The 13364-nt window shown below is 36.7% G+C and overlaps 1 protein-coding gene across 1 annotated transcript; it reads right to left on the bottom strand.

The window, feature by feature from the left end:
* Positions 1-1110: 1110 nt before the first annotated feature.
* On the bottom strand, positions 1111-13124 carry naa20 (N-alpha-acetyltransferase 20, NatB catalytic subunit). The gene is made up of 6 exons (XM_028797516.2): positions 12970-13124; positions 8354-8378; positions 3888-3978; positions 3673-3808; positions 1983-2128; positions 1111-1664 (listed from the first exon to the last, which is right to left on the bottom strand). Exons 1-6 carry the CDS (start codon positions 13020-13022, stop codon positions 1579-1581), a joined length of 537 nt encoding a protein of 178 aa, XP_028653349.1. The 5' UTR covers positions 13023-13124; the 3' UTR covers positions 1111-1578.
* Positions 13125-13364: the final 240 nt, after the last annotated feature.

Here is a 13364-nt window from a genome sequence, read left to right as displayed (position 1 = left end):
TTCAACAGAAAACAAAAGTAGACATCATGGATCTAATTTTGAGAAAATTGTGCATACTCTTGATAAGAATGGACAGAAAAAACAAGCGTATGTACAGTATGTAAGGTACGTAAGATGAGCTTTCATTCTGTGAGGGGCCTGCTTAAGGCTATCAAGTACACACTTCGACCCATTTAACAAACAGAAAAAACAGTAAACTTTCCCTTTACTACAAACTCTTTAAAATCCTACACTACTGAATCCATTTTTCAAAGATTTTTTTTTTAGTGAAAGTACTTTTCCAAGTATAAGAATATTTAAACTTAAGATTTTAATACTAATGTACAGCATACCTTGCAGAAACAAATTTCATTAACAGTAAATTAAATCAGTAGACAACACTTTTAGAATGTAATAAGAATAGTTTTTTTCTATTGTATATTTTCATTTTCTTTCTAAACAAGCAAAATGGCACCTTTTATTGGCAAACTAAAAAGATTACAATATGCAAGCTTTCAAGGCAAGATGAAGAAGGGGCCCGAGTTGCCTCGAAAACTTGCATATTGTAATCTTTTTAGTTTGCCAATAAAAGGTGTCATTTTGCTTGACTTTTCACTACATTCATAATGGCTAACACAGTACAACACCCTAGTACTACTTTCTAAACAACTTATTTAAATGTCCGTCATTTTCAGCTGATATTTTAGAATTGCTCTTATGAAATTTTTTTTTCTCTGACACTGTATAATTTAATTTCATGCAAATAAGCATACTATATTGCCTTTCTTATTTGACAAGTTAAATGTCATTCAAAGAAGAGAAAATTAAGCCAGAGAGAAATCACACATCAAATCTACCATTTTTTATTTAATGTTTGGCAGGGAAGCTGACTTCCACATATTGATTTTTTTTTTTTTTTTTATATGAACTGACCAAAACAGCCAGGTATCTCTACATATTAGTATACTTCCTAACAGAGTGAGCGCAATAAAATGCATTGTTCTGAGGGACACAAATGGAAAACATGAAATGGAAAACATGGACTCAAATGTATAAGATGCGGAATAAGTCTATATATGTACTTCATATTCTGAAGAACACAGGCGGTGGAAATAAAATATATTTCACATGTAAAGATGTATCATCCAATTTATTATTTAGCTAAAATATTAAACAAATATACATATTGTGTATACAGAATTTAATGTAATATGATCATCAATGCTGTGGTTCTTGGACAGCATTATAGTTCAAGTATATCAATTGCATCATCTGTTTCGTAAAAGTTTCTATATTCTCTAGAGTGATTATATCTACATATTCCGGGCTGGTACACAAATTTAAAATTAATAATACAACACTGTGAAGTGCACCAACATAACTTTAGATTACTACCTAAAATGCTGAAAAATAAATAACTATTTTGATCTGCTTTACCTGTGTGCAGAAGTGTGCACTTAGAAATTTTAAGGTAATGATGAATCATACCATAAACTTAAAACATATAGTTTTACAGGCAATAATTGCTTTTATTCTGTAATCAATAAATAAAAAATCTTAAGAATCTGAAGTGATCTGTCCAAGAACCACAGCTTATAGTTATTCAATATCTTCAGGTCTCACAGGATGGGGCAGTGGTATTATCGACTTCTTATCCAAATCTCTTGAAAGGGCTTTTCTCATGTCTATTCAAAATTTAAATAAAGAAAAGAAAAACAATTACATTCTTAAGAAAAGCGGATATGAAGTAAAATGTAATAAATTAATTTTTTTTTAAGTTCGTGTTAATCTGAGCTAGACATAAGGCTACATGTTTTACATGAAAAATGACTAAAATTAGCCAATTAGTCCATGACTTTCAATAGAATTTGTAATAGTAAAACAACTTATGCCCTGCATAAAAAGGTTACTTAAACCACTGTGTAACACTAGCTGTTGTTCCCTGCCTGCCTAACTTTTCTATTAGATGTTATGACAGTGTAAGAAAAAAACAAAAAACTTGCCATATGCATCCTCATCAGGCTCGTTATTGCTGGCAGAGTAGTACTCAATCACAGTCCGGTACACACTGTATCCTAACTGTTTGTACATGTTCACTGCAACTTGGTTAGAAACACGTACAAAGAGATCAACAAAGAATCCTCCTTTTCTAATTAGAAGAAAAAATAAATTTCAGTAAATGAAAATCAAGAATCATGGCTACTGTAAAACAAATTCAAAAAAGGCCAATTTTAAAATTGTTAATTAATAAGAGCTGAAAATATGCAAGCATGTCTGATCAGGAATTGTATAGTTTTCATACCACGTAAGGTGTTAAAACGTTACATTCTTAAACCCACTTAATTCAAGGCATATTTACAGATGGCAGTGCTTGTTGCAAAGCAGGAACTAAACCTGCACAGGATTATTACAGTCCATTACAGGGCCTACTGTCTCACACACACACACAGGGCCAATTTGGAATTGCCAAACAACATGTAGCGGATGCCACATGTGCTATTATTCCGTGGGCAGTTTGCTGCCTCTTTGGGTGCATTGCAGGGAAGAAGGATGCTGTAAATACACCTTTAAGGGGGAGGTCATAACTCGGTCAGGGCGGTTGGTGTAAAAAACTTAAAAACCGGAAAAGAAGGGGAGAAAGGGAGACATCTTGTGGTGGAGCAAAGAAAAGAGACGAGGTAGCGCCAAGTAAAAATATCTGCTGGAACAAGTTCTTTTTTTTTTTTTTTTTTTTTTTTTTGAAGACTCAGCGCCACAAGGGAGACGCGTCTCTGAAGACGGACCTTTTTTCTTTGATTTCGCTGGAATACTTGGACCGGTAGGATTGAACTTTGTTGTTATCGGCTCGACGGCCGGTGTATTCCAGTAGGGTTATTCTTTGCCCTGCACAATAAGGACAGTAATCCCATTTGGTTGAACTGGTTTCTCTGATTTATGAACATCGCGCGTTTAAACCAGGAAGGGGGGTTTCGATTGTTATGTATTTGGTTGTTTGTTTTTTTTTTTTAATGTAAGATAATATATGTTATTCTTTTGCTTCTTCTTTATTTTGTAATATGGATTGTTGTTAATGCTAAGCTGGGACTGGTGGTGGGGAAATCAACAAAAGGACGAGCGTTGGTCACGTTGCCCGATCGATTTTATATATTGAACTGCTTTACACTAGCAGTTTTCTAATCGTGCTTATCCCGGGGTTTAGTTGTTCTCCCAGGGCAGCGGTACAAACCTAACTTGAATGGTTTTGGGGAGAAATAATCTGACTCCCATAATACTCTTTGTGTGAGTTGAAGATCCACCTATTCCCTGCAATAAATAATTGGTCAAGAGTCCTGATTTCAATTCAAACACAGTATTCTGTAAGAGTGTCTTTCCAGTGTATTTTTTACATTGGGGTTTTTGAAAGTATATTATTTTTAGCAAAAAATGCATGCATTTTGCATGTTTTGTGCAAACAAATGGATAATAGATGTGAATTAAGTATTTTTTTTCATCCCAATTTTTCACATTATTTGCTGTTGGACAGAACTGGTCACCATTTCATTAAATCATAAACTCTACTCTTTTTCTGCATGAAACCATGAGACTAAAATTGTTCGTGTCCACTACTACAGACTATATTGGGTAAGTAACCTATAAAAATACATAATTTGGGTGTTTATTCCTTTTTTGAGAAAATTTACCTCATCTGCCTACCTTTCTGAGATTTCCTCCAACAATTCCATGAGTTTTGCTGCCAAACCAAGCCGTCTAAATTCAGGGGCCACAGAAAGAGCTGTGACATGCCCGTGCCACTCTTCTCGAGCTACTGAACCCTCTGCCTTTCCCATTACTGTGTAGAAAAAAAGACAGTGTAGTAAGAATTATAATGTGAGAACAAATTCATTGTGTTTGCCATGGCCCATACTTACTGTATCCCATTAGTTCTCCTCCAGGTGCCTCTGCTACGATAAAGTATTCAGGCCAGTGAGCCAGGTACTGTAAGTAAAAGGGAATTCCATACTATGGGAAATTGTGTTAAGAATATAAATATTTAAATTAATCTGACACCAGCTGCTAATTTAAAATACATTTAATAAAGCTGACTGCAAATGAGTAGCAGTATATTTTTTTATGTGCAACCAGAAATACTAAATTCATGCTGGAGTGTTTGCTTTTTGGTCAGGTTCTAACACAGAAATACAAAATGACCTTTAGAAGTGTGCAAAATAAACTGTACTACTGGGAATGTTTTTGTTTTCATAATTGAAAAAGCAAGAACAAAAATATAACCTTAAAAATAAAACAAACTTGTTTTTTCAGTACTGCTTTGATATGTTCACACAAGAGCAACCAGATCTTGGATAGTCATCTGTCTTGTCGGTCTCTTGATCCTTGTGCCTGCAGTGTGGACAAAGTCTAACACCTTAATAAGTAGTGCATGGCAGCAAAAACACATGACATGCCTGCAGACAGCATTCTAATATCCCTTTCTTGTTTTGGACAATATTCCAAGTATTATGGAAAGTGTAGAAAACTGACTTAGTGTGGCCTATGCTTTGATTTTAAGACTTTGAAAAGTGGCCTGAACAGGGATTATTCCTTCTGAACCTTATGGTTAAAAGTGCACCCAATGAGCTTTTGTGTGTTTGCCAGGCTGCAATGAGCCACTGCAGTGTATTAAAAACTGAAATGTCTTAAAATTCAAAACTGCAACAAGTAATAAACAAGTAATGAATATAGTCTTGGCATATACCCACTGGTTTGTAGAAGTGATCAAGTGAAAGAAGAGTTTTGTGACAGGTTGATTGAGGTGACGTCTGAGGTATCACAGGGAAAGGTGATTGTATAGGGCGATGACTCAAACAGGCATGCTGAAGGCAGTGCTGAAGGTAATGAGTTAGCCACTAAGAGTTTTAGCTTCAATACCAGGAATATTGGGGATTAAAGGATTCTGGAGTCTGGTGTTGTATGTAACACCATGTTTACAAAGGAGAGAAAACAAGTTGGTGACATATAAATCTAGTAGTGTAAAGGAGTACAACAGAATAACTGTTGGTTAGAAACATTGATTAGAATATTGTTTAAAATGTGAAGGTGATCCTAGGAGATGACTGTGTATCAAAAATTTCCTGGAAATCCTATTTATAATCTAATGCTGCTTCAGGTTTTAATTTTACTTCTGGGGAAAATAATAAAAAGTGGTCTTCAGCAGTGGACCGAATGCGCAAATGGATTTTTACCTTTAAATAATTTGCCTGATGTGAACACAGTATTTTTTCCTAATTAATCTTCCTTCTTGGAACTTACCCTTCAACTCCACATATTTCGCTCTCTAATGGGGAAGGAAAGACAAAGGAAGGGTGGACATTGGTAGGGGTTCTTTCTCTTTCTGTGTTGTTTCTTTTTATATTTCTCATTCACAATTGAACTTTGGCTCCTTGCTGAAGCAACATAAAAAAAAAAATTGTGTTTATTTTGTGCTGGCATGGGGCTTCTCCTTTTGTGTACTGTTCAATATGCACTTTATAATGTATGTTAATTATGCAAGTGACAGGCAGCCAGCCACACCTGCTGTGCTGCCACAGAAACCAATGTTACACATGACAACTGACTGAACATGGCAATTGGTCAGCTTTCATCAATCAATGCATCTTTTGCATCTGTTAAGGTAACAGCCTACAGCTGGTCTGGAAGTGGCCAGACACATGAAGAAATGAATATTAGTTCACGATAAACACATCCGTGACCCCAGGTGGCCGAGATACAGACTTGTGCGCATCCTTCTACCCTACTGCTACATTAGCTTATTTATTATTGTGGTACAATTTAATTAAAATGCAAATGACCCCTGCCAGTGCAAACAGCAAGCTTCTAGTTATATGAATGCAGCATTGTGAAAATGTAAACAGCTGTACCTACATATAGACACTGGAAATAGCACACCGTCTGTGAACAGACAGCATTGATGGAGGCTGAGCCTCCAAGAGTCAAAAATACGAAGTGGTGCAATTAAGAAAGAATAATTCATATAGTCGGTTTAATTATTTGTTTGAAGGCAAACATTTCAGCTGTTTTTAAAAGTTGTTTTATACTGTAGATGGCTGTATACTGTATCATGCCCAAATAAAAAGTATTTCTAGTGTATTATTAATTATCTTTAGGCGTTTTTATTGTAAACTGACATATTTCACTGATTAGTTTACACACGTAATCAGTGACGGTGCATGGAAGTCATCCAGTCATGGCTTCGCCGTTCATGAATGAGCGACCAATAGATATTGGTGCGCAAATTATACGAAGAGAATTTCATATAGAGAGGGTTTTGCGCGATTGGCAAGATCCTTTATTGCTCCTGGAGGAAATTCTTTTCGAAAGATACCGCTTTAGCCGAGGGGGAATATTGTACCTCAAAGATTTATTAGCACCTTATACTCTAAGTCAAACTAGGCAAAGTCGGGCTCTCACAACCACAGACAGTATGCATTGCTTTGAGGTTTTTCACAAGCGGCACTTTTTTTATGGACTGTAGGCGATGCGGAAAATCTAACTAAAAGTGCAGTTTGCCAGGCAATGTAAAGTCTGTTTGGCTTTGAAATATTTCCTTCGGGTTTTCATAGTGTTTCCTGGACACCTGTGCGTGCAGACAATAAAAGAGGCGTTTCATGCCATTGCAGGTAGGTCAAATATTTCACCTTCGTCAATATCTCGTTGGTCAGACACAGGTTCAAGGGATATGACATTCCATGCAACTGACCCAACAAAAAAGGGGGCTATATGGAACATACCTATGGCACACATGGAGGACAAATATATGCAATGACCATCCTTTACCTGAAATGAAGTGACCACTGCATCCTGCCACTGGTTATGAGGAGGAGCTTCCCCCTGGAATGCCCTCAGAAACGGGGCAATGGGCATTTTGCTGGAGAGCCAACTCTTCTGCAGAGGTTAGGTCTGGACTGCGTGGACCTCCACCTGTTTTTTGCTTGTCTGCCTTCTTATTAGCTTTAAAATTAATGTTTTTTATATTATATATGATTATTTATGTCAACAATTATTTAAATAGATAGATAGAAAATAGTTATATACCAAAATTTACCAGTTTGAAGTATATTCTTGTACCTCACTTTAACCTGTTCCCATGTTCTCACGTTTGATCTGGAATTATGACATATTAAATAATAATTAATCTGACACATAGGAAATGAAAAGCTGCATTCAGTAAGTACAATGCACACTACTTAGCGTTTAATTCGGCAGCCACTTTTTGCCAGCCGTCTTTTCTGGTCTGGGCTGCTTTTGCAGTGTTACCCCTTGTGCATATTAAATCTTGAAATTCTTCATGTCCTTCGAATAAAAGGTCTTGCGCCGCGTGTGTGAAAAAAAAATGCTCCTGTTCTTTCGTCATTTTGTTACAGCCTATCAAAGACTTGCTGATCATGTTTTCTAGACTCAATATATATGGGCTTTTCACTCAGCGCAGGCGCGCGCATTCATCTCGTATGATTAGATCCAGCTAGACTAATCTAATACACGGCTGCATTTGAAAAACATCTATCCCGGATGAGTGTCACCAGCATTAACTCATCCAAGATGATGCATCTGATCTCGGATGATTTAAGCGACGTACGAAAAATACCCCCATGGCCATGCTGCACAAATTACATATTTTACCAACCAAAAAGAAAACAGGATAGGAGGTTGGGTGTATTAGACGCTTCTGATTGATTAATGCAAGAAGTATGCAGGAGCAAACATTCAGAGAACAAAACACTGCAGTAAGACATCAATTCCACAGTCATGTCTGAACAATTAAGACAAGGTTTTCATCTAGTTGTTTTTACAGCTATCATATAAGCATTCCCACATTAAGTACTGTATTCAATGCAAAGGGACTTAAATCTACCATTAGCCACGTAATGCATGAACTGTGCAAGTTACTTAATACCTGCAAACTCCATCATGAGAAAACATATCTTTAAAAGAATGAATCATAAATACACAAGCCAGCTGCCCTAACAATGTGTGCTGTGGCCCTGCCTACCTCATCTATATCCACAGAGTCTGTGTTCATGTACTGTAGCTTTAAACAAACTGACCTTGGAATCAACCTCTTAAAAAAAAAAAAAAAAAACAATACAGCAGAAATTTGGTGGTCGTATGACATACCTTCTAAAGATATTAATAGCATACGTGCACACACCTGTTACTTTATACCTTCTAACTGTCAGCTGTACTGTGTAATAATACTGAAGTTTTCGAAGTTCCTGTTTTGAGAATGGAGACATGTCATGTTCAAAGCATTACTAAGTAAAGTCAATTTTCCCCAAATTTGTTTAGGTTTAGAAGCAAAGTATCATATAAAAAATAAAATAGTACTACGCTTAAAGGATACAGTCTCTGTCAGGGGATCCAAATTGCTGTCAAGGAAATAAAAATCAAGCATTTATTTAAAGTTTAATTCACAATCTGTCTTTTCTCATTTAATCCTGCATTAAAGCTCAAAATTATGTATAATTACTAGGGTGTACACCCCCTGCTCGCTTTGCTCACCAACCCCCCAAGCCTGCGCTACGCATCAGCTACTTTGCGTCTCTGCCATTGCTTGCTGCTTCCGTGCTGCGTGATCTGCATCTCGCGCAGCGCTTCAAACATTTAAAAGCCTGTACAGCAGCTGTCCTTTTGTCTCACTGCCTTGTCTCTACGACGTTCTACTTTGTCATCTACTCTTCGTCTTTTATTTCCATGACAAAAAAGTGACATAAAAACGTCACATAAAATTGTTGCACTTTTAGACTTAGGATTATATATATAATATATATATTGTATATATAAAATATTTCAAAAACAAATGAATATGTATCAGCTATAAGATGAAACAATAATGCAAAATAATAATGATAACACAGAAGGAATATTTTCAGATAAAATAGGCAAACAGCAATTTGCAGGTTCAGTGTCCATTTTGATCTGTTATTTTTTATTCATTCAGACATTTCTAAATTCATATAAAAAATTCTACAGGTCATCTGCTGAATTTGCAAGCATCAATGCTGTATGTGTCAACAAATTCTTTCAGCTTGCCACAGCACTATAGACAGTTGTGTTACATCTAATGAAATAACAAGTGCACCCATGGCATTAAACAACAGCAGAGCCACACTACAGCCAGTCTCGCAGCTTAATGTTTATACCTCATAATTTTAAGGTTACCTAGAAAAGGGAAATCTGCAAATAAACATCTAATTGCTCTTGAAACATGACACAGATTGTGCATTGTTTACAGGTTTTATAATGCACATACCTTACAACTGCCCTAAACACCTTTAATAAGGCCCATTACTATATCCTTGTTTTTGGACAATTCATTACACCACCAGTCAAGTATTTGTGTTTCAGATTGTCTGTCAACTCTATCAGTGCTGCAGGCATTTTTATGCTGGGACTCCAGTCTATGCTGTACTTCATTGTCACAACACATCTGAAACTCTGCCAATTTTCTTAGATTTGACACTTTTTAAACATAGTAGTCTTATCTATTCAATATTTATGCTAACTCTCCAGTGCTATCAATTCATATCATCAAATAACTGTAAAATAATTCCTATTCTGATTTCATTGCAGATCTGCATGATAAAAAAAATACATTTTTGATCCATATTACTCACTTCCAAAAGCAGCAGTTCAGAAGCCAAGCTTAAATAATAAAAATGTAAGTTTGCACAATCATGAAACCGACCCCCTCCACTCACATCTGCTGCTTGTACCTTAGCTACATATGTATATGACATACATTTTTTACAATTGCAACTACTATTGTTAGTTATTGTTATCATTTATGTGTTTATGTTGCACCTCAGTCCTGGGGTAATGTTACTTTCATACCACTCTATGCTTCAATATTGTGTACATACTGTGTTTTTTTTTTTATTTGTAACATCTTCTTAATAAAGCAAATCACTTCTAATGTTTCATTAAAATAAGCATAAAATCAATAGGTGATAACTTTTGCTTTAACAAACAGCCATGCAATGTTATGGTATGTGTAAACTTGCATACACTATGTATTATTTTTAATATCCATTGACAATTACAAGCAGGAATGCATGGCTAAGTGGGTACGATATTGCAACGAACACACTTCTCTGAACATGTTTCAAATGCACTGAATTTTAGTTGTATAGCACCTCAACTACTATGTGTAATATGGTATGACAACTGTTCAATTATGAACAAACAAATCAAAAAGAAAACACTCGTCACCTATGAGAGATACAGTACAGTATATTTAAATGGTTGTACATTTCATTTCAGTCTGTTCTGCCAAGAAAGGCTGTTGTTACCCATTACCCTAAAATGGAGTAAGATTGTGAGAATACGGATCTTTTACAATAAAGTCCTATTCCCATTTTATTAATCAGTAGCATAAATTAGATTTAAGAAAACAGAGCATTTCAAACCAAGCCTGGAAATTACTTGTGCTCTCCTCTGCTATAAATCAATGTACAAAGCAAGTGAAAGCTTAATGCTATTGAAAAACTAAATATTTACAATTAGAAAGATGTCCATGTCCTATTCTTACACACAAGGGGGCTCCGCCCCCTGTTCGCTTCGCTCGCCTACCCCTGGCGTTGGGTATCTGAAATACATTGTTTGTATATCCGTCAGTCGAGCTTGTTCGTTTTGAACCCTTACCTGCTTTGCTTCCGCAGTTTCAGACGCGCGTTTACTTCACTCCGGAGTGGTGCCACTCACAATATGGCGGTAACGCCTGTGCCTTCACTCCGCAGTAGTGCCACTCACAATATGGCGGTGAAGCCTGCGCCTTCTGTACATTATGGACCCGTGGGGCCTCCGTAGCCTCTTCCGTTTGAATCTGGACTGCAGCGCAGAGTCCTCTTATTTGTCTGGCTGTGTCGGTAGTCGTTAGCCATGGGCGCGTTGTTGCTTCATTACTCATTCACGTCAGTTGAGCTCTTTCGTTTTTGGGCCGTGACTCCTTCATGCGCAGTGGATAAGACTTCGCGTGCGGTTTATGAGACGAGCGCTGTACGCGCCTGCACAGTACGTCTCATGGTCCCATCATCATGTCCCTGCGTCCATGCCATCCGGTTTACCATTCTCGGTTAGTAATATGGATATGCATTAAGTAATTAATAATTGGTAAAATGGTATTTACATTTTACCTGAGAACTTGTTAGAGTGCTACAAAAAAATAAACTGCTCCGCAAAATGAACATAAGAATTCAGACATAATGGTACAAATGATTTGTATTTTTCCACATTACAAAGTTTATGTAAAAAATGTCTAATTATTTACAAAATATACATTTCTCATTAAGCTGCAAAAATGACAAAACAGCAGTATCTCATTACAATGAGATTACATTACATCTCCAAAACAGCTGGTCTTGTGGGGGTGTTCCCAGTATGAAGTGGTTAGTACCTACCAAAAGTGGTCCAAAGAAGGACAACCAGTGAACTGTCATTAGGATCAAGGGGAGCAAAGGCTAGCCCATGTGAATTGCTGAAAAACATAATGCTGGCCATGAGAGAAAGGTGTCAGACCATACAGAGCATCGCAGCTTTGTGTAACTACAGACAGAGCAGAGTGCCCGTGCTGACCCCAGTCCACCACCGAATGCACCTACAATGGATACATGAATGTCAGAACTGGAGCGTAGAGCGATGAAAGAAGATAGCCTGGTTTGATGAACCACATCTCTGCTAGAAAACCTTGGGTCCCGGCATTCATGTGGATATTACTTTGATTCGTACCATCTACCTAACCATTTCTGTTGACCACATTGATCCCTTAATAGAAACAGTATCCCATGATAGCAGTGGCCTCATTCAGCAGGATAATGAGCCCTGTAACACTGCAAAAATTGTGTAAAAAAAAAAAAAAAAAATTGTAGAGGAACGTGACCAAAAGTTTAAAATGTTGACTTGACCTTCAAATTCCCCAGATCTCATTCCGGTCAAGCAACTGTGCGATATGCTAGAAAAACAAGTCCTATCTATGGAGGCCCCACCTCACAGCACTTAAAGCATCTCCTGCTAATATCTGGGAGCAGGACACCACAGAAGTCTTATTTAGTCTTTGACGCGTGGAGGACCTTCACAATACTAGGCACATGGTTTTAATGCTGTGGCTGATCGGTTTATATAGCTGATGGTAAATTCAGCTACACTTAATTAATCATATCCTTTATCTTAAAATTTTTAAAAATTAGAGTACGAGAGAGTTTTTTTTGAACAAACCAAAAATGCAGATGTACGATTACTTTTCACATGTGATTGGCCATTAATAATTAAATTCTACCAGATTTGCGGAATGAAATAGTAAAATTGTTTCCTTCCTTCCTTTCTTTCAGCATTTACAGAACTGGACTGCAAACGCGTTTACAAAGTGTTAAGCATTAGGAGTAGGAAGCTAGAGGTACACTAAACATATTTAATCATAATAAGTCCACTAGTAAAATTGCTACAGAAAAGGTAACACGAATTAAATGTTTAGTATTCCTCTGTCTGTCTCTCTCTCTCTCTCTATATATATATTATATATATATATCATTTACCTACTGTCAAAAGAGCACAGACGTGGGTGCTTTACTTTTCAAAATATATACTATTTGTTTGTCACTGTTCTGCAAACTGCTTTGTAATAATCGGTGCGAAACAATATAAAAAGTAAGCCACGGAACAGTTCATTTCTTATCTAGTGACACAAATTATCTCGGTACGCCGGTGGACCCTACCCGACTCTCGTTTTCCAAACAAAACGTTTGGATACTAAAGACCTCAGATTTGTAATATTCTATAAACAACATCAACGTTTAAAATAATGAAAACTCCGCTACTTTGAGAAGGTGCGCCACACGTGTTTTCATGGATCGTAGGCATCTTGCACAGTTGAGTTAGCATTCTATCAAAATGAAATACAAGGTATTTAAATTCACTGTTGCATACATAAACAAAAGTAATACTACAATACAAATATAAACTCACATATTATTGAATTTGAAGAGATCGTCACAAGTGAAAGCTCTTAATGTTGTCATTTTCGTTTCTTCTTTTTTTAATATTCTTCGATTGATCCGGATGAGCTATTGTGAGGCAAGGCGGAAAGACGTACCTTTGTCCCCTGACCTCTTGACCCCGGAACAGCGTGCAGCAGACGAGATTGTGTTCTCATTCTAACAGTAAACACAGCAAATCAACCTCCTGAAAACCTCGTTGTAATTCAGATTAAGGTACATTATGTTATACGTATTTTCGATGCTGAAATTTGAACATATATATGTAAAACAGAATTTTTAAAATCTTCCCCTCCCGAAGGTGCATATAAAAATCCTAACGCCACATAACTTGTATACAGGTGTTTGATTTTGTTCACGGATCTC

The sequence above is a fragment of the Erpetoichthys calabaricus genome, chromosome 3 (assembly GCF_900747795.2).
Source record: "Erpetoichthys calabaricus chromosome 3, fErpCal1.3, whole genome shotgun sequence".
NCBI classification, from domain to species: Eukaryota; Metazoa; Chordata; class Cladistia; order Polypteriformes; family Polypteridae; genus Erpetoichthys; species Erpetoichthys calabaricus.
The sequence above is the reverse complement of the archived record's forward strand: the minus strand, read 5'-3'. Positions and strand labels throughout refer to the sequence as shown.

Excerpts from the sequence above, each read along its gene's own strand:
- naa20 (XM_028797516.2), bottom strand. The coding sequence starts at position 13,022 with ATGACAACATTAAGAGCTTTCACTTGTGACGATCTCTTCAAATTCAAT. Across the intron at positions 3,979-8,353 it reads TGGATCCCCTGACAGAGACT|TATGGAATTCCCTTTTACTT; the intron begins GTATCCTTTAAG and ends AATTTCCCATAG. Across the intron at positions 2,129-3,672 it reads TTGGAGGAAATCTCAGAAAG|AAAAGGAGGATTCTTTGTTG; the intron begins GTAGGCAGATGA and ends TCTTCTAATTAG.